This window comes from Melanotaenia boesemani, chromosome 5, assembly GCF_017639745.1.
Source record: "Melanotaenia boesemani isolate fMelBoe1 chromosome 5, fMelBoe1.pri, whole genome shotgun sequence".
Lineage (NCBI taxonomy): Eukaryota > Metazoa > Chordata > Actinopteri > Atheriniformes > Melanotaeniidae > Melanotaenia > Melanotaenia boesemani.
This window is the reverse complement of record NC_055686.1, coordinates 29881694-29909377: the sequence shown is the minus strand read 5'-3', so window position 1 is coordinate 29909377 and position 27684 is coordinate 29881694. Positions and strand designations below refer to the sequence as shown.

The 27684-nt window shown below is 41.0% G+C and overlaps 1 protein-coding gene across 2 annotated transcripts in view; it reads right to left on the bottom strand.

The window, feature by feature from the left end:
• adam19a (ADAM metallopeptidase domain 19a) overlaps window positions 1-26338 on the bottom strand; it is a 183485-nt gene extending 157147 nt beyond the window's left edge. For both annotated transcript variants that reach the window (XM_041986524.1, XM_041986525.1), the window contains exon 1: window positions 26074-26338. In XM_041986524.1, the coding sequence (XP_041842458.1) occupies window positions 26074-26203 (130 nt within the window). In that variant the 5' untranslated portion in view covers window positions 26204-26338. The remainder of the gene's footprint in view (window positions 1-26073) is intronic.
• Window positions 26339-27684: the final 1346 nt, after the last annotated feature.

The window sequence follows — 27684 nt, the reverse complement described above, 5'->3', positions numbered from 1 at the left end:
TCCTGTCAAGATCAGTTCATCAACACACCCTCTGTGCTTACCATCTCCCACATCTTCAAAATGGTTGTATGCATGGCTCCGTTCCTGCAAGGCCCAGTACAACTCGATTTTCCATTTAATAAATATTAGAGGGATGGGTCTTTGGCGGTAATTAGACACTTGCATTACTCAAAGATTATCAACAAAACTGGTTTGATTCCATTGGTATTTTTTATGTAGTGTCAGAAACTCCCTCTGGGGAATCTCATGGCAAAAATGTAAATGTGCAAAAAACTGCTATAAAACCATCATATAACAGCATTTTTTTCTACTTCGTTTTTCATAAATTACTTGAACACCGTCAGACCGGCTCAAAACCTGCTCAGACCTTTGATGTCATTAGTATTTTTAAGTAGTTTCAATTACTTCCTCTGATGAACTTCGTGGCCAAAAGTGTCACATTGACTTCCATTAAAAGTACATATTTTAATTTCACTGTCATTAGAGTTTAAAAAGATCTATCTTTAATGTCAGCACTTCATTTGGAAGAAAAGTTGTGATATTCGACCATTTTACTTTATTCTGCCAGATTCAACTGGATTTCCATTGTAGACAGATGCAGGAAATCGGTTTTTTTGACAGTTAAAGAATCATGGGACATGGACTCAACTTCAATGAGAAATAAGCTGAACAACATGTCAGAAGATGAGCTCAAAGAAATCAATGATTACTGATCCAACAGGTAATTACACCACCATAAGAAACACTCTCTCAGAATGACCTTTTACATGTTGTATGGCATATGAATCACGACAACATTAGTCAATTTGTTATTTACTGTTTTATTCATTTATCTTACAGCAGCTCAGGTCTCTTCAGGGGGAGCTATTCCCCCACCGGTTCTCTATAAATGGTACATTCTGCTAAATCTTCCTAAAAGCTAATTAGAAAGTGAAAATAATTAATGACATAGTCTTTGTAAAACTATAATTTTTCCTCTTTCAGCATTTATCCAACTGGGCTGATCAGCATATACGAAGCAGTATAGTTCTCTGGAATAATTAATCTCATTTCCAGGGAGCACTGATCTCTACAGGATGACTAGATTAGCTCAGATGAATCATGAGCTCACTTCAAATTGACAAAAATACTTCTGTGCATGTTGAATTTGAAAGAGAGAGATTCATACCTGTCGGTCTGGGCTGGATATGTCATATATCATGGATGGACATCACCATTGTGTAGGAATAAACTTGCTAAACAGCAGAAAACATGAGGCGTATTTAGCTGAATCATCTGGAATAGATGGCAGCAACACCAGCTTTGGGAAAACACTGAAGCTTTTATTTAACCAGGAGCTACCAAGAAAATGTAAAAGAAATTAGAAAATCAAACCGGCTGAGCAATAAATAGTAAACATACAAAAGATTTTGTTAAAATCACAAAAAGACTTCTGATTAAAAAGATTAGACTTTGCTCCTCATTTTTTTCTCGGGTTGGGCTTTAACGGGTTAAAAGCAACCACTGAGTCCACCATTCTCAAGTCCAACGGAAGAGAGTTCCAGAGTACGGGGCACCATAAGCAGGCCCTGGTCACAGGACCTCAGCGACGTGCCAGGGATATATGGGTGATGAAGCCCTCTGATATAACCTGGTGCCTGTCCTTAAAGACCTCTCCAATCTTAAGCCTCTGAGGATGGCGGACGGCAGCATTCAGGCTACATTCACACTGCCGGTCATCATGGTCAAACCCGATTCTAAATCTGTTGGTTTTTTTTGTTTGTTTGTTTTTTGTCGTGGTTGTTTACATCATTTTAATGCAACCTTCATCATGCTTAAGTGCGAACAGTACATGGCTGTGAAGTGACGTGCAGTAGAGGAAAACACGGCGTGTTTACGGAGATAAACATGGATGCTACGCTGTGTTGTGAAGTCAGAGCTGAAGAGATTATGATCTAGCATTGTTAGATGCTTTGATGTACATTCTGGTGCTTAAATGCAGTGTGAAGTACTTAACCACCATCTTTTTTCTCCAGAACAAGTTCTTATAAACCTGTTGCTGTAAATCTGTAACTTTCTTTGCTTTCAGGATTCATTAAAGTTAAATTTCATTTGATTTACAGCAACTCATTTTCCTCACTTAAAAGAAAAGCATGTTAGATAAAAGTGATTATTTGGTTTGATTTATCATAAGGGTTGGTTTTTCCAAGGCCATGAAAGTCCTAACCTCACCATGAAACTGATGCTAATCATTTCCACTCATTGCCTCGGAGCCCTGTTTTTTAAGAAGATATCTCAAAGCTTGGTACAAAATTAAACCCATTTAACAAAACTAAATGAAAACCATAGCACATATCTTCTAAATATGGGGAAATGTCCTCACTGCTAAGACAGAAGGGGAATTTAGTCCTGCTGTACTGTTTCTTGGAGCCCTTTGGTTATGTTGACCTCAGTGATGTTCTCTTCTATAAAAGGGGATTTAAATCTAGCAAACCAGGCTGCCGTGTCTCACGTCTTAGCCTCCTCACTTCATAAAATTTTTAGTTTCTGGAAGCACCAACTTGCAGAGAAGCTGAAAAAGTCAGCTTTCAGAGTATAACACCTTCCTTAACTGTGTGTAAATTGATTTTCCTTAGAGCCAGGGGCGGCCGTTTTGAATGACAAGTTGAATTTCCTCTCAAACTTTGTCCAACTCATCATTCCACCTCGTCCTCGGAGTGGCCCCAGAGGTCAGAAAGCTGTGCAGAGCTGAGGAAACATGTGCTCTGCTAACTACACATTTCCAGACCAGCAGTTGGGAAATTATTAAGCATTATCAGAGGTGTAATTGATTTGTTTTTTAGCACAAGAGTGTATTCAGTGCTAAACAAGGGAGTAAGTGTGGGTTTTTTGGCTACTCATAATTTTTTCCTTTTCTTATCCACCCATCCACCCACCCATCCATCTATCCCATCCCTAGTCCTGGATGAATACCGTTGCACACATGGTCATGTAATGATTTTGTGATTGTACATGTACACCTGAGCCTCGATGGAAGTGCTCCAGCTACAAGCAGTTAGGCGAAGAACAACAGTGATTTGTTAACTCTGAGGTTGGATGTCGCGTCTGCTTGGTGTTGATTACGTGCCCCAAAGCCTGGTGGTGCTGTAGTAGATCATTCAGGGGCAGCGACGTGATGTAGACCACCCCCCCACCTCTAATGCCTCTGCTGATGCTATTAGCCTGCCGCAGAGAAGATGCCATAATGACAGACTCCAGACCAATGTGTCATTTGTTGGTCTTGGCAGTAAATGGATATTGAACACAGATGTTCATGTTTTCTAGGCCACATCTTGGAAGAACCATAAATACTCTGATGCTACAAACAGAAAGATGCTGCAGATTCAGTGAGATATAAAGTTCTTTGAAGGTCTGATAAATACATGAAAAGCAGTCGATATTTAAAGAATTTGGAAACATTTTCATTCAATTAAAGAGAAAAGAAAGCAGCTAATGTGTGTGTCCTCCACCGTACCTGAACAGAGGGAGCATTTAAAAGCTCAGCATAAACAGCAATCAGCAATTTACCATGAACTCAAGCTGAATGAATGGGCATCAATACTATACTATACTATAATACTATACCAGTGACTATAATACTATACTCATATACAGTATCTCACATAAGTGAGTGCACCCCTCACATTTTTGTATATATACACATACTGTATACTGAGATAGGGGCAATACTCTGGGAGGTGATGAATTCAGAACATATTCTTATGTATACACATGAAAGTGTTGTAATTTACAACAATTTGGCCAATCAAGTTCATCCAATCTATAATAAATTTTTCTACTGAGCTTTAGCAGATTATTGCTCTTTTGCCATCTTCATCTTCATCCCGTCATCTTCATCCCATCTCTTCTCTGAGATCTCCCCATCCAGTAAAAGTGAGTCTGATGTTGACTTTTGTCTTCTCTCTTGCTCTGTCCCTTTCTCTCTTTCTTATTTTCTCTTCCTCTGATAATGTCTTCTGTTTCTTTGCTGAATCAGCCACGGTTTGAAATGGTGTGTTGATATCCACCTGCTGGTGCGTGACTAATAAAGCATAACTCAAATGTAACACAAGGACAGAGAAGAAAAAAAAATCCAGATTTAAAGAGTTAAAATAAAGATCAACCGTACACCTTCTTTATGTTTACCATCTCTGTGATGGCAGGATTATTAGAGAAGTTGTTTATTTTTCTTTGATGAAAGGACCTCATCCAGTTACTGAGTGAGTGGTTAATCCATGTGACCATGCTAACACCTTCTACAGTTTTCTAGATGTATAAATGAACTCGAGGAAATGAAAGCCTTTAAATTTGCATATCCACCAACTCCCCCTCCCCCAGCAACCTCCGGACTGGGATCCACACGGCATGGTTGAGGAAATGTAGCCAAACAGTTTTGTTCCTGGGGGTGAGCACGGCTTGGCCACCGATGTCAGCTCTGAATGTAATACAAATGCATAGCACACCACGCATAGCACACCACATGTGCAGCACCTCACCAGAGAGGGCAAAATGAGAAAACAGTACACATCACATGCATGTCTTTCCATCCTTTTTCCTCAAATCTTCAAATGTCACAGAAATGTTTTCCCTCCACAGCCTGCAGCCATCTCAGACCAGCCCTGCTGGCGTTTGATGGATTTCTTACAACATTATCAACGATTAATAGTGGCCTTTGCTTTGGGCCTTGAAGCATCTGATTATTCTCCAACCCAAAGAAACAAAGCAATCAGTATTAGATTTGAAGAGTTGAGTCAATACCCCGGGATGCTTTTATGATATGGATTCTATGGGTTCCTATGTTTTCTGAGCAGAGGCTTTGTGGGGCTGTTATTTACTCATGCAGACCACACAATGCACAGGCTTAATGGAATGGTGTAGAGAAGTGCCTCCAGTGCTGCATGACTGACAAGAAGATGGAGGCCTGAGGCGACTTGCAAGGCTCCCTTCCTGTACAGTGTTGTTAAAGCGTTACATAGATGCACTCTGTGGGTTTATACACCAAAAGGCTGCATAGGAGAAAAAGCTGAGTTTAGTTGTGTGTTTTCAACTTTGTGCCAGATTTAGAAACTTTCAGCTAAATCCTCATATCCACATTTCAGTCAGTCAACGCAGAGATGTTTGAGTACAATACTAGACGTTAGCATGGACTCCAAACAATGTGCTTCTGTATGTATATGTAAATATTAGTCTTTGGTTTTGAGAGCGCAAACCTTTTGCTTATTGTTCCTTTTCCTCCATTTTTTTACATTCATATATTGTACTTGAAAAAAAACTTGGCACTAGAAGGTGGACCTGATGGAGAGGATGACAAGGGACTAAAAGGTGGTCTTGATGGAGAGGATGGCCCGGTAATGGAAGGTGGTCTTGATGAAGAGGATGACCCGGGACTAGAAGGCGGTCTCGATGAAGAGGACGACCCGGGACTAGAAGGTGGACCTGATGGAGAGGATGACAAGGGACTAGAAGGTGGTCTTGATGGAGAGGATGGCCCGGTAATGGAAGGTGGTCTTGATGGAGAGGATGACCCGGTACTAGAAGGTGGTCCCGATGAAGAGGACGACCCGGAACTAGAAGGTGGTCTTGATGAAGAGGACGTGGAGAGTATATACATACAGTGATGGGTCAGGGTAGCAGAAAGATGCCTCACTGCAGCTTTAAGAGTCTCAGCTCGTGACTTGAGACTTAATTGTGGCTTTAATTGCTGCCACAGTAATGAGTCATTTCCTCCACCTACAGATCACCAGTGACCCATGACAAAATGGTGAAGCTGCTAAAATTCCACAAGAGTGAGATGCTTTAAGCATGAAGCCAGTGTGTCTGTGCTTTCCGTGGAGGAAATTCTATCTCATTTTAACCTTCAAGACCATAAAATACTTGCACCTGCTTTAGTTCTACAGAACTGGATATGGCCCTAAATAGTATAAGAAGTCATGTGACTGCACCCTGCCAGGTTGTCCAGTGGCTTCCTTTTTTTCCTTCTTCTTTGTGATGGACAGGCAAAGTATTCAGCAGTGAAAACAAAAAACTTGAAGAGTCAGGCACCTTCCATATTAGAGGACTGATTTTCCTGGACATGCCTGTGAAAAAGTCTTGATTGCTCCTCATTTCTTTACATTTAGCTTCCCAGCAGCATGACTGTGTTGTCATCTGTTAAAGTGTTGTTGAGCAACAGTCCTTCAGACTTTCTAAATGTTTTTCTTTCTACATTTTCAGTCCTTGTGCTTGATCATTTCCAGAAGAATGTGTCATTTAGAGGGACCATTGTTCATAGTTTCACTTGACCTCAAGTGACGCTATAATCAATGGTCACCACAATGAGACCGTGACGGTTGTAGACTTAGCAGCATCAGTGGTTTAAAAAAAACTTCCATGAAATCTCCAACTCTCTCCATTAGGAAGCTCTTCTGGACGAGCCAAACATCTTCAGGAAAGACTTGACTCAACCTACATCTGATACCATGACCTGTATGAAAGCAAACCTTTACAGACATCTCAGTGACACTTGCATCAAAATACTAATACTAAATATATTGCAGTGATAATCAAATTAGCTCTAGAAGCCAGGTTGCAAGTCCTCAAACTGACAGTCCTGTGTATATTTAGACTTCTTTCCCCTTAAATCCCATCCATCCAGCCTGTACTTCTTACATAGGGCTGAGAATCTTCATCCACATCCTGATTCGATTACCATTCAGATAATAAAACCATAATTGATGCAACTTTTTCTACTTTCTGAGTGGAAATATGTAACATGGTTTCTCATATTTGTTGTGACAAACAAGTAAGAAGAAAACTGACTCATCTATTGGTTGATGCAGGATGTCTGTTTCCACCACAGCAGTGTAAAACATGGAGTTCTTCCACATCTGGCCATGAGACCTTTCTCTGTTAAGAGAATGGCCCAAATGTCCTTTGCATTGTTATCCACTTCCTGTATTTGGTTTACTAACTAACAGAGATCCAGGTTTGTAGGTGGACCGGAGTTTGAGTTAATTTGCGCATTCAGACCCAAACAAACCTGACTTTTCGAGCAAACGAAGCCACGCTTGGAAGCTGACGTACTTTCACCCGCTAGCTTTTAATGAAGAGGGTGGCAGTCGGATTTCAAGCGGGACAATCGCATCTGATATGTGCAATTTCTGCTCCTTCCTCAACAATTAACTGTTAAAAATATATTTATTAACATCAGCACATCGATTCTGAATTGTTCACATCCACATTGTGATGCATCTAAAAAGGCCGACTTTACCCCCCCAACCCCATTCTTACACATACTTTTTGTTAAGCTATTCAAGAACTAACACCAACTCTTACACTCATCTATTCTTTCATTCATCCTGCATTTTCCACTGTGAATCCATCCACATATGAAGCTGGAGGTTCCCTCCCGGCACTCGCCCATCAAGCTTTCACCATAGGGTTGCAGCGGAAGAAAAAACAATGAGAGGCATCTAAATCTGTCAGATACTCCACCCGCTGATAGATGGAGACAGCGGGATAGAGGAGAGATGGGCAAAAAAAGAGATATGACACATGGAAAATACTTTATCTTCTTGAGAAGTGACTGTGTGGATTTATAAAGGAAGTGGAGTGGGTTTGAGAAAAGAGGATCACTTTGTTATTAGACTAAACTTTTTGCCCTTTTACTTTTTATTTCAGCACCATTTTTGACAACAGACATCAACCGATTTAATGTCTCATATCATGTCCAACTCAACACCTTTCCGTCCCATCCTGTGAGAAATTTAATGTGAATGGATGATTTTCTTTCTTTTAACCCACTTTGGGAACTTGTTATGCTGGAAATGGTGGAAAGTTTGAAAAATCCAAGAGGAATGGTGCAGGGAGTCAGATTTCCCCAGAGACAGAGACTCTATGAAAGGAAAACTTGATCAAATAAATCCACAATATTCACTCCAGAAGCAAAGCTCAAAGATGGATGTAGGAGATGGTGTATGGTGTGTGTTTTTACTGGCCACTGCTCTTAGTTACAGAAGGATGCCATGCAGAGCTGGTTTTAGTGATCTGAGAACTTACCAAAGATAACTTTCATTGACAGAGGTGTAGCCGCGAGTTAAATGACAATGAAATATAAGTTAATAATGATTTAATATTTGCCAATATCACAAATTTTGCCTCGAAATTATTTGAATCAATTCAGGATCCAGCTAGTTGATTAGCTGGTTAGTTGGTTAGTTAGTTGATCTTGGAATTGATGTTTTGTTCCACCCTTACTTGTTAGAATGGGCATCATTACCATCATTACCTCCACCAAGGCGGAGGTCATGTATTCAGTGGTCGGCCTGTCTGTCTGTTAGCAACATAACTAAAACATTTAAGGGTGGATTTTAATAAAATTTTTAGGAAATCTCAGAAATGGAATGAGGAACAAGTGACTGGATTTTGGGGATGATCCCTGAATCCAGGAATTTTTTAAAGAATTCTTTCTTATGGGAAAATGGGGGTAATTTTGCCATTAGAGTTTCTAACTAAAAATAATGCCCACAATGACTGACATAAAAAAAAGCAATGGCATGTCGGACGTTTGCGCTCTCTGAGTGCTTCTAGTTAAACTTGAAAACCTGAAGTCAAGCTATCAAAACGTCTTGGACATGAATGTTAAGCAAGTCTTCAAACTAAGTCAGGTCATGATGAATGGGTCTAAGACCAGAATGGAAGAGACTTCCAGCCCAGGCCTACTTTAAAAATGTCTGTGTAGCCTTTGACATGAATCATAAGACAAGCTAGCATACCGGGGCACAGTCCCAAGCAATTTCATTTCTTCCAGGAGGACAAGAAACAATCTGAGGTGCTAATTGCTTTTCTTTGTACACCATTTGGTTGCCTAGAGCAGTGTTTCCCAACCTGGGGTCCCTGAGATCAGTGAGCTAAGAAATACAACAATTGTAGCTAGCTAATACACCAACTAAGGCTATATGTTGATAATTACCTTAATTACCTTTAGTTTTTATCAAAAGCACAAGAAGAAATCTTGTCAGTATCACGGCTAGATCACATAATAAAGGTGGAGAAGTGGCTGTTTTGTTTAATGACTCCTTCCAGTGCTCAGGAGTGTAATATTAGTAGCCTTGTAGCATAAAACTTCCACTTTTAAAACAGCAGTGGTTGATTACATGCACAATACGGAATGCAAAAAGTTGAAAGTGAAGGTGTAAAGGCCCGTTTATGCTGCATAACAGACCAAGAAGACAGACGAAACTGTCCGTTCGTATCCGTCTTCTGCGTCGGTTACGCAGTCTTGAGCAGTGCTGAGCAGAACAGCTGACATGCGGCCAGCAAGGGAAACAAACCAGAGAAGAAGAAGAGGAGGAACAGGAAGCGGAAACAAAAGAAGCAGAAGAGGAATGAAGGCGGGGACAATAACTGTACAGTTTAGCTGTAGCTCAGGAGGAAGAGCAGCCGTCCACCAGCCGGAAAGTCGACGGCCCGACTCCAGGCTTCCCCTGACCAAAGTGTCCATGGGCAAGACAGTGAACTCCATGTTGTCTCCTGATGTGTCTATCGGGGTATGAATGTGTGTGAATGGGTGAATGTGACATGTAGTGTAAAGCATTTTGAATAGTCAACACAACTGGAAACGTACTATTTAAGTACAGTCCATTTACCATCTATCACGTCTGTACCTGTTTATATGGGATCAGACAACGTAACTGCAGGAACCGAGCAAATTTTACAAAAGACTTTGTCCTGCTCGTCCCATTTATCTTCTGGGTCCGATTATGGCTTGAACATATACCACCGGATATGTTGTCACAACGTTCTCAACGTTTCCCTCATTTATAAAATGTGGTAGCTTGCTGACTCGCTTCTTCACAAATCACCTTCATTATCGATGCAAAGGCAATTTATCCAAGATTGAGATTTTAGTAACTGTAAATGTCCACTTTAAGGCAAGACACTGCAGGTGAATGGGGTCAAATTACTAACAGCTATCACCTTGAAACTTTTCTGGTTTATTCCTCATATTAAGATCATTTTTTATTGTAAGTTTTCTAAAAATTTTATGTTTAAATATGCAAATTTGGTATTTTTTAGCATACATCAGGCCTGCCAATATCCACAGAAGCTGTACAAAAGATCTCTATCACATCAAAGATGACAAGATGAAGAGATTTATTTTCTCCCACAGTCCTGTTGTGTTTCTGGAAGGTTTTCAGTGAAATGAAGGAATTCCCCAAACTTTTCCCATTTTTTTAAGGCCTGCATAAACCAACCCTACTTCATTGGCCAAGAGGATGTGCACACTGATGTCAAAGGGAGAACGTGTAGGGATTTTTATGCTGTGATCTCCTTCACAGAGACACTAGAAGCAAGAGATTTTACTGGTTTATTAACTGATCTCCAGTAGTGTACCTGCTCAGTTGGGGGAAAATGAATTCTTTCAAACATGTGATGTGAGACAGCGCTGTGCTGCGCAGCAGTCACCACGATCCTGGTTTGATTGACAGCTTTGTGACGATAAACTCATGGATATTTCATCAGCTGATCTCAGTGTTTGTGTCGTCCTGTCTCCTCCTGTAAATGAACGTTACTATCATCTTCTCTGACAACATTTTAGATGACTCTCTTTCTGCATTTTGACTTTATGAGTCCTGCAAAAAGCTAAACAGGAAATCAACGGAGCGTGTCACGTAACCAAAATTAATTAATGACATTGTCCGAAGTGAAGACCATACTTAAGCCCATGCTTGGCATAAAGCCATCCCTTTTACAACCATGTTTAGTTGCTACTACCAGGGTAAATGAGCCAGAGCACCACACAACCACCGCAGTGCTGCACTTCCGGTTTAAGGGCATACTTGAGGTTAATTTTGAACAGATTTGGATGAGCATGCAGACAAACACCTAAATGTTCTTTTGTTTTACATTTGCTTTTCACTGGTCAGAAAGAAGACATGTTAAAGATGCACTACTTAACCTTTATCCATTTTTTCTATCCTGTCAGCAGCTAACTCCGCCTCCATCTTGCCTCCTACCTGCACTGTGAGGTCTCCACACAGTAAAAACACTCTTAAGTTAACTCTTGTCTCATCTCTTGCTCATCTCTCGTCTGTAGGATATGTCTTCTAACATTTTTTTTGTTGAATCAGCCACATTGCACTTCAAAATGGCCTAGCTAGCGTGTGACGCGCACACAAAGCTAAACTCAGCTAAAACGTCACGCAGCATCCGGGATGAAAAGTTGCATGGTGCACTTTCTCAGCTGCAGACGCTGCTGAGCAACAACGGCTTCGGAAATGTAAATATTATAACTCACTGTGCCATCAAATGAGTCTGAAATGCAGAGTTTTAGGGTTGAAAACTTAAGTGCAAACGCCTACGCAGCGAGAATCCAACGGGTCACCGTCAGCCATGGCGTTTTAGAAACTTCTTATTCATATTGAATTATTTATCTTTTGGAATTTGAGTACATTTAGATAAAAGATAAAATTTAAGACGTATTTATATCCTCTAAATTTACCACAAACTTTAGACTCAGCTTATTTATGTCTGATTTGGTTTCTTGCGACAGGTTTGTCACACACAGTATAAAGCTTAGTGTAGGCAATATTATGCAACTCAAGCCCACATCCAACAATAACAGTACCTCTCAAATCAATAATTCCGAAAGTACATCACTTATGCTCTCAACACCAGAAAGTAATGTCTGCAGGATATTCCAGTACTATTGAGTTATGGCATTTTTCCCAAAGCACTAGAAGTAAAATGCCTGCTTAACTATTCCAGGGAGCAACGCACTTAAATTCACTTTACGGGATAGCAATGTAAGAAAAAGAAAGCACTCTGTCGGCCTCATTCTTCATAAAAAAATCATGATAAAGTATGTTATTCACTTTGTGTCTGGGGCAGAGAAAATTACAAGCATAAGAGAAGTCTGAGGAGGTTTCCCTACAACGAGGAATTATTTTAATGGGAATGAAGGAGAGGAACATGAACCATATGCAAGAGAAGCAGGTGTTGGATAGAAATGAATGTTTCAGAAAGATCAGAGGCAGGCTCGGCTCTGAGTTGGGAGGACAGAAAGCAGAAGGCTAATACAATTACTTTTAATTCATCTGCTGCAACTTTGCTTCAGTGTATAAAACTGATCAATACTGATTGGAATTCAGAGTCCTGCCAGTTTTTAGCTCATCCTCTGTTCCAGTAGTCAGTTTTCAAACAACAGGGATGCCCAGATTTCTCAGCAGGTGGCCAGAATGAACTAATTTTCAAGTAGGGATGGATTTCAAGCCAAAACACTGCTCAAAGTCACCTAAATTTATTCAACCATCCTTCCAAAGCCCCCACACCAGGCCATGTTTAGCGTTAGCTAACACCATGTGGCTAACGCTGGCGTGTACACCTGCAGCATCATCACCAGTTTCTTCAGTCTGATGTCGTTTTACCTGCAGGTTCAACTGCACCTCATTTTAACTGTCTTCATTATTTTGGTGGTTCTTGTCTTTGTCTCTTGTGCATGTTTCTTAAGTGTGTACTCCATTAGCATCAAATCTCACAATGACGCACACTTTGTAGCAGAGTCTAGCAACAGTCTGTTGTGTTTTCCAGGTGGTTTGGTATCACATTACTACCAGATGCTGGTTAAAACCAGACATTCTCATACCAAGCCACAAACTATTTGATTTCTTACAATTAAATAGCCCATAGCATCTGAGAGCAGCTGCGTAATAAAAATGTTAAAGGAAATGTTTGGGGATACTAGAAGTTAAGCTTTGTTGTGGATGTGTGTAAGCAGCTCAGTATTATATGTAGTTTTTTTTTATTTTTTTTCTATGACACTAGAAAAAAACTAAATATGGAGAGTTTACACGATCATCACAATCCAATAACTGGGTGTAATCACATAATAATTAGATTTGTCACGTCTTAGCGTTAGCTGCTAAACAGACCTCATGTTAATGCTTTACTTTGTTTAAACTCTAATTTCCTGCTGTGCACACCGTCATGTTGTCACTTGTGTCTTTTAACGTTTTTCATTTGTTAGAACATGATGCACAGATAAAAAAAAATATATAAATCATATATATGTTACGTCTAAGTTAGATATAAATCTACATACACAAAGACAAAGAGTTCTGGGGAGAAATTTAGGATTGTTTATCCAAATTCTCATAAGTAAATAAAGTTTATAGCCCAACGTCAGGTTTCACGGCTGAAACATCAGGTCTGTTATGTAAATACTGACATGTCTGTTAGCCAATGAAAGTCCAGAATCTCAGTTAAAACCTCGTTAAAACCATTTCTATCACCACCAAACACAGTTAAGACAAACAATTAAAAGAGCAGGTAAACAAAGTGAAGTAAACACAAATTATGGCTCCACCTGTTCCCCCCACAGCTTGAACATGGAACAACAATATCTCTACTGGAAGCATAAAAGTTTTCATCATCTCAAACCAGGATTCACGGAACCAGAAGCAGAAGCAGCAAAATTCTGCTTCATCATCATGAATTCTGTCTAAACTTTCTGGCCTCCAGAACCACTATCCACCAGGATAAAATTACATTTACTGAAAAACTGTGAACAGTTTCCCTCCAAAATCACCATTTTCTGCCTATGGATTTAATTGGAAACAGACAGGTCACTCTGTGGGTCCGCTCCTTTTTAGTCAGCTAGGTGATGACCTGGGGAGAAGTGATGAGGAGCGGGGAAGGGAAGGAGTTTGCCTCCAGAGAGGAAACTGTTTATGCTAGTGGAAAGACAGCTTACCAAAACAAAGAAATTGATAATAAAAATAATGAAAACTTATTAAGTGATCATTTTACACACTTTTAGGTTGTAGTCTGCAAAAAGTCCATTGTAGGTCGATGCCATTTAAAGGAGTTGGACATAACTTCACTATTTACAGCAGCTGATCAGAATCGTGATATCAGCAGAAGTTATTTAAGGAATCATTTTGATGTGCGGTTATCTACTGAACTTAAGTAAAGGCCACGTATCAACCTTATTTATCAAGTTGGAACATTTTCAACATTTATCGGCAAACCGACTGGGTTGTTCCATCCATTTTTAAAAGGGGGTGTTCTCACCGAACATGCCGTACGATCTGAACAGGTCATACGGTTGGCGCCTGGTTTAAATGGAGTTAAAACTCCGCCCACCTAGCTCGCTGCTTGGTCGCCAGGGCAGTATATGGAGCGGCCCCAGTGTCACTGATATTTCCTTCCTTACTGTTGATGATGGGTGAGATGGATGTAAACACGGTGACATCAGCGTAATTCTACTGGATCAGGCAATTAAAATCAGGATCAATTATGGCAATCAGCTGATCGTAGCGAGAGATCGCCGCTCATAATTCAGCCGCACAGAAAGTAGAAATTTCCATGTTTCTGTATGTGTGAGAACTGCATGAATCCATCTGTTTGCAGCATTTTCCTCCACTTTTTATGCACTCTTCAGTCACAAAACAGAAATAAATAAGATTTTTTTTAAATTAAAAGATAAAATAGGAGACAACAAAATAAACGGTTCAAAGTATAAATCAATAAAATTTTCAATTAAAAAAAATATATATATATTTTAACTGCTTTTTAAGAGCCAGATGTATGTTGCAGTGGTGGACCCAGACTGGAAGCCTCTGTCCCGTCTAATAAACCCTGAGCCTGTGATTTATAAGTAGCAGAGTAATTTACGCACAGGTGAGATAAGTAATCTGGGTCTGCATGTTAGTGGAAGAATTTTACTGCTGGAAGCAGAACATCCCATTTACATATATTTGATTTCCTAGCTGGATGGATGAGATGATGAAAACAATGCAGCCAATTAAAAGTCAGCATCCACACATCCTGATTTTATTTCATCAGTTCTTTCATTATTTCAGCATTTAGATGTTTTTACCTGATTGATTCCATCCCTCCATTATCCATCCATCCCTCGCTCCATTATCCATCCATCCCTCCCTCCATCCCTCCATTATCTATCCATCCCTCCCTCCATCCATCCCTCCCTCCATTATCCATCCATCCATCCTTCCTTCCCTCCATTATCCATCCATCCATCCCTCCATCCCTCCATCCCTCCATTATCCATCCATCCATCCTTCCTTCCCTCCATCCCTCCATTATCCATCCATCCCTCCTTCCCTCCCTCCATTATCCATACATCCCTCCTTCCATCCCTCCATTATCCATCCATCCATCCCTCCCTCCATTATCATCCATCCCTCCATTATCCATCCATCCATCCTTCCTTTCCTTCATCCCTCCATTATCCATCCATCCCTCCCTCCCTCCCTCCATTATCCATACATCCCTCCTTCCATCCCTCCCTCCCTCCATTATCCATACATCCCTCCTTCCATCCCTCCATTATCCATCCATCCATCCCTCCACTATCCATCCATCCTTCCTTCCCTCCATCCCTCCATTATTCATCCATCCCTCCCTCCATTATCCATCCATCCATCCCTCCTTCCATCCCTCCCTCCCTCCATTATCCATACATCCCTCCTTCCATCCCTCCATTATCCATCCATCCATCCCTCCATTATTCATCCATCCCTCCCTCCATTATCCATCCATCCCTCCATTATCCATCCATCCATCCTTCCTTTCCTTCATCCCTCCATTATCCATCCATCCCTCCCTCCCTCCCTCCATTATCCATACATCCCTCCTTCCATCCCTCCCTCCCTCCATTATCCATACATCCCTCCTTCCATCCCTCCATTATCCATCCATCCATCCCTCCACTATCCATCCATCCTTCCTTCCCTCCATCCCTCCATTATTCATCCATCCCTCCCTCCATTATTCATCCATCCATCCCTCCATTATTCATCCATCCATCCCTCCACTATCCATCCATCCTTCCATCCCTCCATTATCCATCCATCCCTCTATCCATCCCTCCATTATCCCTCCATTCCTCCCTCTGATGGAACTAGCTGGCAGATATTCTGTTGTGATCTTTCTGCCTTAGAAAACTTTATATTTGCAGCCAGACGTCGTCCTCCTTCAGGAATAATTCAGATATATTAGAAGTAATATTGATGAACTTATGTAAAAATCTGGCAGGTGGGACATGTTCACAACCTAAAGCTGATGAATTTGAAGAAGAACGTCGTCTCAGCTGTCAAGGATCAAGTTTTGTTTGGACGAAATAAAACATTATAGAAGAGGACAAGGAATTCGTCTGACTGACCGTCTCTGCATCTGCTTGGTTTCCTTTGTAGCATATGAGCCGTTTTTAGCCGCGGCTAGCTGAGGATCTAAACAGATCCAGTCAAGGTTGGAAATCTGACCTCAGTGTTTTGACAAATGCAGCAAAATACCAAGTGCAACACATATATGACCCACATGAAGAGACACGGGAGTTAAAAAAATCCCACGGGATGAAATGACAGAGGAGGCAGTGAGGAGCTGGAGCTGGGTCGCCATCTCAACCCAGTCCCCCTCTAAACAGCTTACTCTTATCTCTCCTATATCCACAAATCCCTGCAGACTTTCTTCCTTCACCTCACTCTTTATCTGTGCTTCTGTCTCCCAGTGCAGTTATCAGCCCATAATGAACCACTCGGTGAGGGAGATTCCTTCTTGCCCTCCTGTCTCCTCTTCTCAAACCATTTCATATCACTGAAATCAAGAATTTGGGCCATATCAGCCCTCTGCTGCAGAGACTTTTTACTTCAGATTAGGCTTATATCTCTTCTTTTCTGATAAAGCTCACAGTGTGTTTTAGCTCAGCTGACCCTGAACCATCTTTAATGTTGCTGCTGCAGGCCAAAGCTGCTGGGCGAGCGCATGATGCTGGAAGACATTAGCTCTTCTTCACTCGCCAGACATTTAGCTCCCATTGCATGTCTCTTCACTGCATGCTGCAGACTGACCTCACGCTTTCCTCCCACCCAGTCCCGAGTAACGCTACTTTTAAAAGTAATACGAGTACAGGTTTACTGTCTCTAGAACGGTTGCTTTACCTTTGCACTTCACCTGATTACGTGTTGTGTTTCATGACGTATAATCTCAAGTTGCATTGTTTAGAGAATCTCTGCAGGTAAGTCTGGAGCTTCGTGTAGCTTCTGGCCCTACAAACATACCCAGTGCTTTATTGTTTGTTGTCTGCTGTCTCCTCTCAGCACCAGTGGAGGCAGATGGCAGCTCTTCCTGTGTAAACCAGAGGTTTCTTCCTGTGAAAAGAGAGTTTTTCTCTCCACAGTGCTGCTCAACGGGAATCACCGGCTGCGTCTCTGTAGGACTTCTTTTAGTTTAGATTTGCAGCCACATCAAACTGAAGACTTTATCTTTGCAGAGGAAGCAAGGTGATCATGCATTAGTAGAAAATAGATGCAAGCAACACAGCCTCCTCATCAGTGTGTCCTGTCCTTTTGCTCGTCCCTCAGGGAGGAAATATAATCAAACCATTCATGTTTCCATGAGGGAGGAACCACATCCACAACGTTAAGGCCTTGGGGGATGCACTCTGCTCTGTGCTGACTCACTGACTGATGGGCATAGGAGCTTCCTGGTTTCTATTTAAAGCAACATTAGACAATTTATTCAATTAAATCTCAAAGACAGAATTAATCAAAATGTTTTTAAGTAATTGTGCTTTACTGACACTCGCTGGTTTGTTATGATTGTGAAAAGCGTATTAAAGCCAACTAAAGCGGGTCACAGTGACAATGCAGAGAAATGTTTGCTTCTGTAGCGACGATGTGCATCATATCAAATACTGACATGTTCTTTTCCATCATGTTCAGATACAACAGGGGTGTCAAACATATGGCGTGAGGGCCAAAACTGGCCTCTCCAATCTTGATGAATTTAATGAATGTGAAAATAACACAGAAGATAATTTTACTAATTAATATATTACAGTTGAACTAATATTTAATTAAAAATATCTTTTTAAAAGAAACTAATATTTTAATTAATACAAGTTACTGTAATATTGTAATAAAAGTGTAAACTAATGTGTCCAGACGAGGTTTCGTGTTTTCTGTTTAAACGTAAAGGCCCATTTGTACGATGAGGTGAGTCGGTTCAGGTCTCAGGATTACTGCACACATGTGGAAATGTACACGTATGTACATTTAAAATAACTTGTAGACCTGGAAAAGTTGATCTGATCATCATGTGGAATACTGAATTTTTCACTTCCAGACACCTGGAATTAAATGTTTGTTGGTTTTATTTGATTCATGCTGACCAGGAAGCTGGAATAAACGAGGAAATGAGTAAATATCTAAAATAAAAAATTAAATATGTAAATAAATGTAAAATAAAGAAAATAAAGAAAAAAAAATATAAGTGAAAATATAATTGTAACATAAAATATACAAAACTACTTTGAAAAATGTTAAAATTTTATTAATAAAATTTTATAAAATTATTACAGTATCTAGTTTATTTATGTTTATTTTAAAAATTCTTAAATACTATTTATCTATATTTTTATTGATTTTTAAAAGAATTTTAAAACGGAGAAATATAATAAACAAAAAATATAAATGTAATATAAAATATAAATAAAAAAATTAAATCTATTTTATTCATGGTTTTCAAAACTAATCTTCCTAGGACGTGGACATGATGTTGTTGCCATGGAAATGACCATCCCTACTGCTTTTGTTCCCTGCATGACAGGTGGACGTAACTCAGCAAAACTAAGATGGAAATTTGGATCAACTGTCTGTGACAAACGCAGCTTTTTACTATAAACATGGATCACCTGATCCAGATCATCTGAACATGGAGCAACACGGTATTCTTTACCTGTGACCTTATTTAGATGAAGACACTGCCTACCAGAACGGTTCTTGTCACATGTAGAATATTTTCAGGATCCTGTTCCTTATTATCCTTGAAATGGTAGGTTTTTCCTCACATTGTACTGGGATGAGCTGGTTTCGTTGTCCTTCACTGGGTTCTATATTAAAATTATTTCAGGGCCTTATTTTTTCCCCTTACACCCGAGAGAATGGACTCCATTTCTAAAGCTCATTGAGAGTCTTTATTTCACCACCACTGTTTTTAACAGTACATGTCAGTCATACAGCACTTCTATAGGTTTTTATTCCAAGTTCTTAACTATCACACAACATCTGTATTTCGATGGAGGAAACATTATGTTCAGCTACTTAGCAGAGTACACTCCCACCCTCCATCAACCCTCTTCTGTTCGTCACCTAAGATGTGCACAACCAATCTGCTAGGACTGTGTGGAAAAATCTGACCAATGAAAAGTGGAAGCCATAGAAAAATGGAAAATATCAGCTGATAGTGAATCTGATGCAGCAACAAAAGGCTGGAAAAGTAACTGGTAGAAACCAGAAACACCTGGAGGAGCATTTGACAACTAATCAGGTTAACTGGCAACAGGTCAGTAACATGACTGGGTATGAAAGGAGCATTTCAGAGAGGCAGAGTCTCTCAGATGGAAAGATGGACAGAGGTTCACCAATCTGAGACAAACTGGATCTAAAACTGGAATAATTTCAGAAAAAAATTTAGACTTTGAAGATCAACCATCTACAGTGTAAAATATCATCAGAAGATTCAGGAGGAATCTCTGTGTGCATGGGACAAGGCGGAATGCTGGTGATCTCCTGAATTAAAAGCAGACATGATTCTCTACTGGAAACCACTCCATGGACTCAGGAAGACTTCCAGAAACTACTGTCTGTGAACACAGTTCACCCTGAAACCCACAAATGCAGGTTAAAGCTCTATCATGCAAAGAAGAAGCCAGATGTGAACAGGATCCTGAACCAGCACCGTCTTCTCTGGACCAAATCCCATTTAAAATGGTCTGAGGCAAAGTGGAAACCTGGATGAAAATGTGAACTAGTTTCTGGAAAGCATGGACAGCGTGTCCTGCAGACTAAAGAGGAGAGGGAGCATCCAGCTTGTTATCAGTGGACAGGTGAAAAGCTGCATCTCTGATGGGATGGGGCTGCATTAGTGCCTATGGCGTGGGCAGCTTCCACATCTGTGAAGCTCCATCAATGCTGAAAAGTACATGGAGGTTTTAGAGAAACATCTGCTCCCATCCAGACAACGTCTCTTTCAGGGAAGGCCTTGCAGATTTCAGCAAGACAATGCTGAACTACATCCTGCATCCATCACACCATGCTGAACATCACCCTGGAACTACTTTTTACACCGTGCTGAACATCACCCTGGAACTACTTTTTACACCATGATGAACATTACCCTGGAACTACTTTTTACACCGTGCCGAACATCACCCTGGAACTACTTTTTACACCATGATGAACATCACCCTGGAACTACTTTTTACACCATGCTGAACATCACCCTGGAACTACTTTTTACACCGTGCTGAACATCACCCTGGAACTACTTTTTACAGACATGTTGCTGCATCAGATTCACTATCAGCTCATATTTTCCATCACATGGTGAAATGTCTCAGTTTCACCATCTGACATGTTGTTGATCTGCTACTGGGAATAAAATATGACCTGATGAGATTTGAAAATAAATGCACTCTGATTTTAATTTAACTTTTTTTTAATTGTGATTGTATTATTAACAACTCAAAATCCAAATCCCAGATATACGTATCTAAGTTAAGTAACTAACCAAACAACACGTGCCAGTCATTTTACAGAAGAGGACGAATTATCTGTTGCATAATTCAGGCTCTTTTCTCACTTAATTATAAATGGGAAAATAAGGTTCATGTGTGTAGAACATTAGAGAAACTGAGAGCTTAAACCCAGGAAGAAAACTTTGCTCTCTGGGACCTCCTCGCCTACACACTGCACACACAAAGCATAAACATTATGTTGGAAAATGGATAATGACTGAGCAGCCTGCATAACAGACCAGAAAGGGCCTAATAGTGTTTCCTGTAGGAGTAGAAATAACCACCATGCAATCCTGTTAGCTTTCAAACTAAATGTTCTTTCAGGCTGCAAGCTCTGGCTGCGGCCTGCAGCTGGAAAACGAGCTGATGCTGGAGCCACCCATGTAATTCTGCCTGCTTACAGGTCATACTACAACATTTCTAACAACTGCTCGCCGCTCCCAAGAAATAACATCCCGTACAGATTCCTCTGGGCTCAGAGAACAGGGTGCTGCAGAGGGACGCATGTGGAGCCCAGGCTCTGGGCAGGCTGCCCAGGCTTCCTGGTAAATGGGCCGTGTTGAGGGAAGTATCGTATGGAAAACTGCTGAGCACAAGTTCATTACAATCCCAAGAGAGCAAAAGTGCAGAAAGGGTTTGGAGGTTTTTTAACCTTTTTGATGACATGTCTGAGACTGAGGGAAGTAAAGTCCAGTCATCACGGTTCCACACTGACCCAAACAGTCAATAAAGCAGGTTCATTAATGGACGCCCACGTACATCTTCCAGTCCATTGGCGTGCATTTTAACACATTTACCTATGCAGAGTAACATCAATTCGACCTTTCTAACGATCTCTTCTGCATAATACTGCGTCTCATACACACCGTATCGACACAGCATGAGGAGCTAGACGGCTCGTACCGCTGTAAAGGTTTTAGTGCTGAATTTAGCAACTTCTCAGACCCTATTAGCATGTTTTACATGAATCACTTATTCAAATCTTGAATCCAGATTTTTATAATCCATCTTTAAATCCAACTCATCAGGTCACAGCAGGAGTTCTGAATCCACCTGGAATCAACAACCTAACCGAGTCCCTTCTGTCATCGCAGCAGTGACCTGACGAAGCCACGAGCACTGATTTCATAACAGTGTCCAGATCACACATCCAGCAGTTTTTATCCCATCCCTCCCCCAGGATCTCCCCTAGCAATGGCTAATAGGACCTGGAACCTGGATCATAGACCTCCAGTCCTCACCTGAACTAGGAACCTGGATCATAGACCTCCAGTCCCCACCTGGACTAGGAACCTGGATCATAGACCTCCAGTCCCCACCTGGACTGGGAACCTAGATCATAGACCTCCAGTCCTCACCTGGACTGGGAACCTGGATCATAGACCTCCAGTCCTCACCTGGACTAGGAACCTGGATTATAGACTTCCAGTCTTCACCTGGACTGAGGACCTGGATCATACACCTCCTCCTCCTCTTCACTAAGACCCATTCAGAATGTTTTGGTTTGTTATGACCCCCCCAGGTCATCAGGGTCACGTCTACTTCCTCTTCCCAGTCAGAACTGAACATGTAGGGTTCCATTTCCAGGACAAGCTCCCAGACACCTGCAGGTCTGCTGACACTGCTGCTCTCCAGCCCTGGACCTGCAGGTTTCAGATGTTTCCCGCTTCCAACAGACCTGATTCAAATAACTTGGCTCTCTAACAGCTTGTTGGAGTGTTGCAGCAGGTAAACATCTAAAACCTGCAGGACAGTGGTCCTCGAGGTTTAGGGCTGGTGGCCCCTGGTTTCTTGATCACTCCCTCTGAGTTAAATTCACGTACCTGTAGGCTTGTGTCTGGGTCCTACCTCCTGGTTTTTACCAGGTCTGCATCGCTACCTACAGGACCATCAACTTTCTAATAAACCTCTCTTTAGCTGCAGCTCTGGGAGCCATGAACACCTCACAGCTTCCATTGTTCCCACGGTTGCCTGGCAACCTGCATCACTTTTTTACTTTACATTTATTTGCTTCCTTCTTGCATTTCCAGCGATATTGTTTTTCATGTTGATTATCTCTTACATTTTAATTACACCCACAAAACTTCACCACTTTAAGCTTGTTGTTGTGTAGCAGATATTTCTATCTGCATCACACGGACTGAGACAGCTCCGCTTCTAAACTCACTCTGAAGCCGTCCATTGCATTATTACAACCACATGTTCATAATTAATGTAATAATGAGCAAATCTGACTGCTGCCAGGACAAAAGCTTATTTCTTATTAGGTCTGAGATTTGTTTTTAACTGTGTTTGAGTGGCAGGACGGGAACTGTCTCGTCATCGACCATCAGCAATTATTATATCAGCCAATGGAACATGTTTCACTATTATAACCTCTGCCTACATTTACCATGACAACGACCGAGACATGTTCTCAACTCCAGGATCGTCACGGCAACTTCATTTTTCTATCATGTCTAGTTTTAAATGTCGGACCTGCTGATTTAAACTTCTTTCCTTCGATGGATCCCAGCTGGCAGAATCGTTTTATTTACTTCACTTTAATGGAAGATCCAACTAAAAGCTCATAACAAGTTGTGATTAAACAGTTAATTAACTGGGACCAACCTAAATGAAACTATATCAAACAGAGGAAAAAAGCTGAAGATGGTTTTCCACATTTGTAAAGCTTCTGACCCAAGTAGTTTTTTGTATTAGAAGGAATCTCTGGAGGTTGGGAAGAGCTCCTTTTTCCTGACTCTCTGTTTATATAATTATCCTGTGCATGTAACCAAATCATTAGAACAAACTGATTGTACTTCCGATCCCTCACACTAACAGCCTGTTAGAGAGAGTATGTGACATCTCAGCCTGCAGGTCATGTGATCAGATAACCCAACATGCTTGCTAACGGGGCATCATGTCTGTCTCATGACCTCAGACCATAAAACTGTAGTTTCACGATTATGAAAATGATTCATGTTAGTTCTCATATATAATGTTCAAACCATAGACTGTATATAAAAGATGGACGGAGCCTATGTGACGTCACCTGTAGGTTTCTGAAGAGCTATTTTGGTATCGTCACGCGTGTCGTTAGTCCTGGAAAATCCAAAAATGGACAAAGAGTTGGAGCTGAGAGGGGGACTGTGAAGGTGGGGGTGGATGATTGACACCCATCAAACTCCGAGATGCCTGTAGCTAAGAGCTAACCAAGCTAACCCCGAGCAACGGTAGCTAACCAGCTAACGAAGGTAGGCGGGCTAAAGCTAAGGCGCGCTGGTAGCCGGCTGAAAACCGCGATTGTGCTGCACCCTCCCTTCTTTCCGCGAATTTTGGATACCTGTCAATCAAAAGGACACGCCCCTAATTATGGCAAATTTAAAGATTAAATAACATTCAAATGGACGAGTTAGAAAAAAAATTCACCCCCTCACAGTTGTCATTAAGGTAAACTTGACCTTTTAATCCTAAAATGGATTTTTGTACCAGGCTTTAAACATGTTTATTTCTGCTGTGAAGTTGGTCTTTTTAACATGGGAGTCTATGGGAATTTGCTCTGTTTTGAAACCAGCCCCTAGTGGATGAGGGGTGAACTGCAATTTTTTTGCACTTCCACATTTGCGCTTCACATTTTACCGTCAGAGGTTGCCGCTTGGTTCAAACTAAGACAAATGCTACACAAGCTCCTGGAATCCAGCGCCATCGTTTATCAGCCGTGCAAAGAAGATCCAGTTAGGAGTCCCCCTGGGACCTGGACCTGCGCTCCAGACCCACCGGACGGAAACCACCCCACCGGGACCTGGACCAGAGGTGGAAGTTCTGTAATCAGATTTTCTGGTATTAAATGAAATCTCTGCAGAGTTTAACCTCAGCGTCGTGTCTGGGTTAAACACCTCCTGCTCTTTTCTAAATGTGTTTAAAATCTATTTTTATGTTTTATTTGTGTGAAACTCTTTGTGTTTCCTGGTGATGGAATAAAAGTTAACTTTACTTGAAGGAGTGAACTAAACAGAGTTTCACTGGCTATAAACTCAGAAGAAATCATTTTTTTTCTTCCATCATTGAGGAGAAACACAATTACTTCTAACAATTTCTAGACAAGTGTGTTATTACCATATATGGTCAATTAAGTAATTTCTGACTGTGTATGACCATTAACGGTGCGACTGGCCTCAGCATGTCTCATACTTACACACGTTATTTATTTATTATCATTAGTGTAAATATGGAATATAAAACAGAAACGAGTCTCTGGATGATATTTCTGAGACAGGAAACAGAACTTTAAATTTGAGAAAGCAGCACATCCTCTTTTCAGAATGACTGCAGACATCATGCACACAGACCCTGCAACAACCTGCACTTTACCCTTCATTTTAACTTTCCTAACCACATTTTTAGCTTCCACCAGATGAGGTAACTCTTATTAACTGCAGCCAGTCCAATTAACATGCTGCACAAAGAAGGGTTTATTTTAGGTCTCCATCTGACAGGGCTTCACTTAAAACTCAGCTGTGTGTGCTCATGTTTGTCCTGAAACCACACACACATGTTAACTCCATTAACTGGAGGAATCTTTTTTGAATGGGGGATATTGTCCCAGTCTTATTTCTCTCTGGGTTGGTTCAGACCACATGATCAGACAGACTGATGCCTGCTCTGTCACAGTTCGGCTGGGAAAGGGAGGTCCTGGGGGTGTTTGTAACTTCTTCTGCCATAGCAGAGGGTAAATACGGTCCATGTTCTCGCTTTTTGTTGTTCTGCTGACATATCTGGGCAGGAATCTGTGCTCCTCCGGTGTATGGGTGGACTTCTCTAAACTGCCTTTTATGGACACCACACGACCGCGAACAGGGCCGATTCTGGAGCTGAGCTGAGAAAACAGCTGTGAACATCTGTAATTGGGAGCATTTGTCCATTCACATAAACAAACATAAAAACGAAGCACACGCGCGTGCGGTAAGAAATGACGGAAGTACGTTGGATTAACGCAACTTCATTTCAGTTAAACACATTTCACAAAAGAAAACACGTTTTTTTTTTTTTATTTCTTGGAGGCATAAAAGCTATTTGGGTGTCGTAAACTTTCTTTGCCTCCGCTCCCTTTGTGCGGGGCTGTGCGGGGCTGTGCGGGGCTGCGGGCAGATATCCGAGGACGGAGGCTGACACACCGTCTGGATCCAGCAGGACTTAGCACAGACCACAAAAACCGCTTCATCTCAGGTTCACTTTGCGTCTCGCGCCTCTGGCCGATAATCAGCCTTATTAATTTAGAAGATTTTAATGGAAGCCCGCTTCCTCGTGTCATGGATAATTACTCTTAAAAATATGGCGAGGAAGAAAAAAGTTTGAGCTCTTTCACATTTAAACATTTCTATTTAATGCGAATCGCTATAATTAAATAACATTTAACCAATTTTTAATTATCTCCGGTGCCTGAAAGGCAACTGGTACTGGTTAGAAGTTTTCCAGTATGTCGGGTCTTTCCTCACCTTGTTCTCCGGTGTCTCCGCGAGCTCTTTCCAGCGCACCGTTCAGCAACAGCAGAGAAAGAAAAACCAGGAGACGTCCACATCTTGCCGGTGAAATTTGGGCATTTTTCTGCCTGTGTTTACTGTACATCCCTGTGACCCTCGGTAGCGCCGGCTGTCCTCCCTTTCCTCGCCCGTTGTTCAACTCTGCCTCCCTTTCAGGCTCCGCCGAGCGTCACGCGACCCACGACACGGTACACCACATCCGGTGGAGACCACCACAATATTACTGATGTAACAGCAGATCAGGAGAAAAGTGAAGCTAAACAATGGCTGATAATGTCACCACTGTGAGGGTTTAGTTCCTGTATCTCGTTGTTAAATACACTATGTGTGAGAAATAAACTGCGGAAGCCCAAAGAAGCCATGAATATAGACATTTTTGTCATAATTATTTCCAGATAATGAAATGTGTCTTATTAAAATAAGCTAATATTGTTTTGTAAAAATAAATGGTTAAATTATTTTTCATAAACTACGATAAAACAAAAGGAGTGAAACTAAATAATGGCTGGAAATTTCACCACTAACAAGATCACATTGTGATATCTCGTTTATTTAAAATAGTCTTTTAAATACATATTTGTGTAAAACATATCTATGGAAGCCTAAAGAAGCCATCAATATAGACATTTCTTTTTATCATTATCAACAGATAATTAAATAACTGTCCTATTAAAATAAGTTATGTTTTCTAGAAAGTGATTTAATTATTTTTTTTAAAGTTAAAACCATATACTGTATATTAATTATAAAAGTAAATAACTGATTCTATAAATATAATCAATATATAACATAAATACAGATATTTGAAACGTAAACACATCTGTAACAATATATTTACACATCTACAATGTAAACATATTTTGTCATACACTAAAATATCAGTAAAATATAACATACAACAAATAAATATACATATAAAACATATATTCAATCTGCAACTTTTCTCTAATCCATCTAACCTATCTTATATGTTCTTTCATGTAAAGGTTGTGGGCTAAAACCTCTGGAAGAGGACGGTTCAGAGCTTCTTTCTTGTTCTGCCACTCTGCAAGTAAAGAGAGGCCAGTTTGGTGAAGCCTTGTTTCAAGGAACACTGACACAACCAACGACAATAAGTTGGTTATCAATACAAAGCTGTGTCTCATCAATGTGTCCCTGAGCAAGGAAACATTCCCAGATCCTGGAATGACGCCCAAAGTGCTTTACATTATACATCACATTCACTCATTCACCCACACATTCACACACTGATGGCGGTAGCTGCCATGCAAGGCCCTAAACCACGACCCATCAGGAGCAATTTGGGTTTCAGTGTCTTGCTCAGGGACACCTCGACATGAGCTCGACAGGCCGAGGATCGAACTGGCAATCTTTAGGCAACAAGATGAACACTCTACCCACTGAGCCACGCCACCCAAATGTACACATTCATGTTGTAGAAAGTGCAGTCAGCTTTGCAGCATCTGCTGGAGCAGCAGCATCAGAGCCAGTAACTGGATAGCCTGATCCAGAAGGCTGGGTCTCTGCTGGGGATAACTCTGGTTCTGGTTCTGTACTGGGGATAAC